Source organism: Rhinopithecus bieti, unplaced genomic scaffold (assembly GCF_001698545.2).
Source record: "Rhinopithecus bieti isolate Rb0 unplaced genomic scaffold, ASM169854v2 scaffold_6904, whole genome shotgun sequence".
NCBI lineage: Eukaryota > Metazoa > Chordata > Mammalia > Primates > Cercopithecidae > Rhinopithecus > Rhinopithecus bieti.
In genome coordinates this window covers 827,369-831,193 of record NW_016805192.1, presented here as the reverse complement: position 1 = coordinate 831,193, position 3,825 = coordinate 827,369, and the positions used below count along the sequence as shown (strand labels likewise).

At 51.0% G+C, this 3,825-nt stretch overlaps 1 protein-coding gene across 21 annotated transcripts in view; it reads right to left on the bottom strand.

The window, feature by feature from the left end:
- Positions 1–3,825, bottom strand: part of MAPT (microtubule associated protein tau) — a 140,537-nt gene that overhangs the window by 68,856 nt on the left and 67,856 nt on the right. For all 21 annotated transcript variants that reach the window (XM_017871639.1, XM_017871641.1, XM_017871629.1 and 18 more), the window contains exon 2: positions 2,938–3,087. In XM_017871639.1, the coding sequence (XP_017727128.1) occupies positions 2,938–3,070 (133 nt within the window). In that variant the 5' untranslated portion in view covers positions 3,071–3,087. The remainder of the gene's footprint in view (positions 1–2,937; positions 3,088–3,825) is intronic.

The following is a 3,825-nucleotide window of genomic DNA, read 5'->3' as shown; positions in this document are numbered from 1 at the left end:
AAAAAAAAAAAAAAAAAAAAAAAAAAACCAAAAAAACAGAGAGAGAAAAGGAGTCTCTCCTTAACATGGTTTTACCATGTTAACCAGGCTCATCTTGGACTCCTGACCTCCTGATCCACCCACATCGGCCTCCCAAAGTGCTGGGATTGCAGGCGTGAGCCACTGTGCCCAGCCTGAAAGCAGCACTAATTTTTTTTTTTTTCTCTTGAGATGGAGTTTCGCGCTTATTGCCCAGGCTGGAGTGCAATGGCATGATCTCGGCTCACTGCAACCTCCGCCTCTCAGGTTCAATTGATCCTCCTGCCTCAGCCTCCCGAGTAACTGGGACTACAGGCGCCCACCACCATATCCGGTTAGTTTTTGTATTTTTAGTAGAGATGGGGTTTCACCATGTTGGCCAGGCTGGTCTTGAACTTCTGACCTCGTGATCCACCCACCTCAGCCTCCCAAAGTGCTGGGATTACAGGCGTGAGCCACCGCCCCCAGTTGAAAGCAGCATGATGCAAACAGATGCGCTGGGATAGGCTGGGACACCCACACCCCGGTCCCAGGCACCTGGTGAGGGAACTCTTCATCTCTTTGTCAGGAAAAGAGGTCCCCAATCCCAGTTTCCCCCAACAGCACCAACTGCCGGGGGGCAGCTGGGAGAAAGTGGTTTCAACAGGCTAACCTTCGGGGTTGAGGTCTTGGAGGCTACCACCCCTCACTTAACACATCCTGAGCACCAGGGTGGGGAGGGGACAGGGTAGGCAGTGTTGCAGGATGGAGAGGAGGAAGGGATGGGAAACAGCAGAGAAAGAAAAAATGGAATGGGGAGAGGAGAGGGAAAGCAGGAGCGAGGAAAGTGGGAGAGGAGGTGGAAAAGTTTAGTGGAGGGGGACACAGTGAGGAAGGGACTGAGAAAGATTTATTTATTATTATTATAATTTGACATGGGAGTCTCACTCTGTTGCCCAGGCTGGAGTGCAGTGATGGGATCTTGGCTCACTGCAACCTCTGCCTCCTGGGCTCAAGCGATCCTCCTGCCTCAGCCTCTTGAGTAGCTGGGACTATAGGTGCATGCCACTATGCCCAGATAATTTTAAAAATTATTATCTGTAGAGACGAGGTCCCACTATGTTGCCCAGGCTGGTCTGGAACTCCTGGGCTCAAGCGATCCTCCCGCCACAGCCTCCCAAACTGCTGGGATTACAGGTGTGAGCCACCATGCCCAGCCTTTAAGAAGGATTCAAAGGTGAAAACAGATCTCCTAGCTTGGAGCCTCTCAGCTGGCCTCCCTGGGGAGCTGAATCTGGCAGCATTGGCTGGAGCCATCAGAAAGCACATTTCCATCTTTCCATCACCACGTGATGGCTGACCTCAGGCAGGGAGGCTGCGCAGAGCTGCATTCCCCTCTCCCTCTCACCTCCTCACCAAGAGCTTCTCGGACACCTCTGAGCAGCCCCTGCTCCTGCAAAGTGCCCACGTCTTCCTTCACCTCCCCCCAACCTACCTGCACCCACTTTCCTAATTCCCAAATTCCTCATAATCCAACACCTTCCCTGATTCAACAGATGGAAATCTGAAACGAGCCTCGCAACCAGTCCTGGAACCTCTCCAAGCTGGGATGGCCACTCCCTGTGTGAGAAAGCTGGTGGTCCCAGCTTCCCACACTCAGGGAACCTCCCAGAGACCCCACTCACTCCAGTGATCTTCCTGAATAGACATATCCAGTAGAGGTCACTTACCACCTTGGAACTCCATGGCTTCCATCCACTACCCATACCCTGAGCTGCAACGTGTTTTCTTATTTTTAGCATTAAAAGAGAAAAGTAGAGTGTTTGCCATTTTGCTTGCTTAGAAATGGGTATAGAGGCAGGGACTAAGTCCACCCTGCCCTCGGGCTGCACCGTGGGCTGTTGCTGTGAGCACTCACTGCTAGCGACACCCGTGGAAAGAAGGGCTCCTTGTAGCACAAGCCAGCACTGAGACAACCTGGACCAACCTTGAGACAACCTGAGACAACTTGGTCCAACCCTTGGACCAACTTGGCACTCCAGCAGTGGGTGAAGGGCCAGCATGGGGAGATAGAGGGAGGGCTGTGTGCTCCGTGGGGTCCCGGACCATGTGGTCTGACAGTGAAATGAAACATTTCATTTGGAAAGAGAAAGGAAGAGGCAAAGTCAATTTGGCCAAACGATGGTATTATAGAATATTTAGAAGTTGATGTCATTTATTAATGTGGCTACAGTAAGACTCCCAGGGCTAACCAACTCTTGCTAAAGAGAGGCCAGTCAGGCCTGATCTAAGGAAGGATAAAAAGCAATGTTTAAAGTCACATATTTTACATGCTAATCAATACTACTGATTTATAAGCTAACAGGTGTGGCTAACGCCTCAGAAAGTACCCTGTATTTGAGAGATTGTCAAGCCCCTGCAATCTTTGTCCCTACATTCACTCATGTGGGTAACTCAAGGTAAATTTCTTCTTTTTTTTTTTTTCCAACAGGGTCTTGCTCTGTTGCTCAGGCTGGAGTGCAGTTTCATAATCACCGCTTACTGCAACCTTGAACTCCTGGGCTCAAGTGATTCTTCCGCCTCAGCATCCTGAGTAGCTAGGACTATAGACATGCACCACAACACCCAGCTAATTTTTAAATTCTTCTTAGAGACGGGGTCTTGCTATGTTGCCCAGGCTGGTCTCAAATTCCTGGCCTCAAGGGGATCCTCTTGCCTGGGCCTTCCAAAGTGCTGGGATTATAGGCGTGAGCCACCGTGCCTGGCCATTATCTCACTGTTTGAGTTATCTTGGCCCACTCAAATTAATGAGGTTTCACTCTACTAACAATCTAAGACAATAATGTATTTAAAACTTCTTTACAATTTTGGATGCCAATTGTTCCTGCCACCCCTTGGCTTGCAGTAATCTGGGCCTGCTGTGCATGGCTGTCCACTAACCTTTCAGGCCAGCATCCGTGTCACCCTCTTGGTCTTGGACCATGGTGTAGCCCTCTTGATCTTTCCTGTCCCCCAACCCGTACGTCCCAGCGTGATCTTCCATCACATCGAACTCCTGTCGGGGCTCAGCCATCCTGGTTCAAGGCTCGCCTGGGGAAAGAAGAGGGGAGGATAAGTTCCGGGGAGTGTTGGGGGGCAGAGGGCGGGTGAAGAGAGAGAGGAGCCCCTCCTCCCAGTTGATGGCAGGCAGATGTCAGCCTCCCCATCACCCTCTCCAACAGCTAGGTGCCCATCCTCATCCCGTGCTCCATATTCCTGCCCAAGTGTTATTTACGTCTATCCGCATGCTTAATTTATCAACACATTCAGTTCACATTCAAAACCACCAGGTGAGGGCCAGGCATGGTGGCTCACACCTGTAATCCTAGCACTTTGGGAGGCCGAGGTGGGTGGATCACCTGAGGTCAGAAGATCGAGGCCAACCTGGCCAACATGGTGAAACCCCATCTCTACTAAAAATACAATAATTAGCCAGGCATGTGGCAGGTGCCTATAATCCCAGCTACTCGGGAGACTGAGGCAGGGGAATCAATTGAACCTGGCAGGTGGAGATTGCAGTGAGCCGAGATTACACTACTGCACTCCAGCCTGGGTGACAGGGCGAAACTCGGTCTCGAAACAAAAACAAAACGAAACAAACAAACCCACCAGGTGAAGTAGGTAAGGTGGGCCCGACTTGTTATTCCCAGCTCTCTTTCCACTTCATTAAAAAAATCAATGCTGCGGCCGGGTGCAGTGGCTCAAGCCTGTAATCCCAGCACTTTGGGAGGCCGAGACGGGCAGATCACGAGGTCAGGAGATCGAGACCATCCTGGCTAACACGGTGAA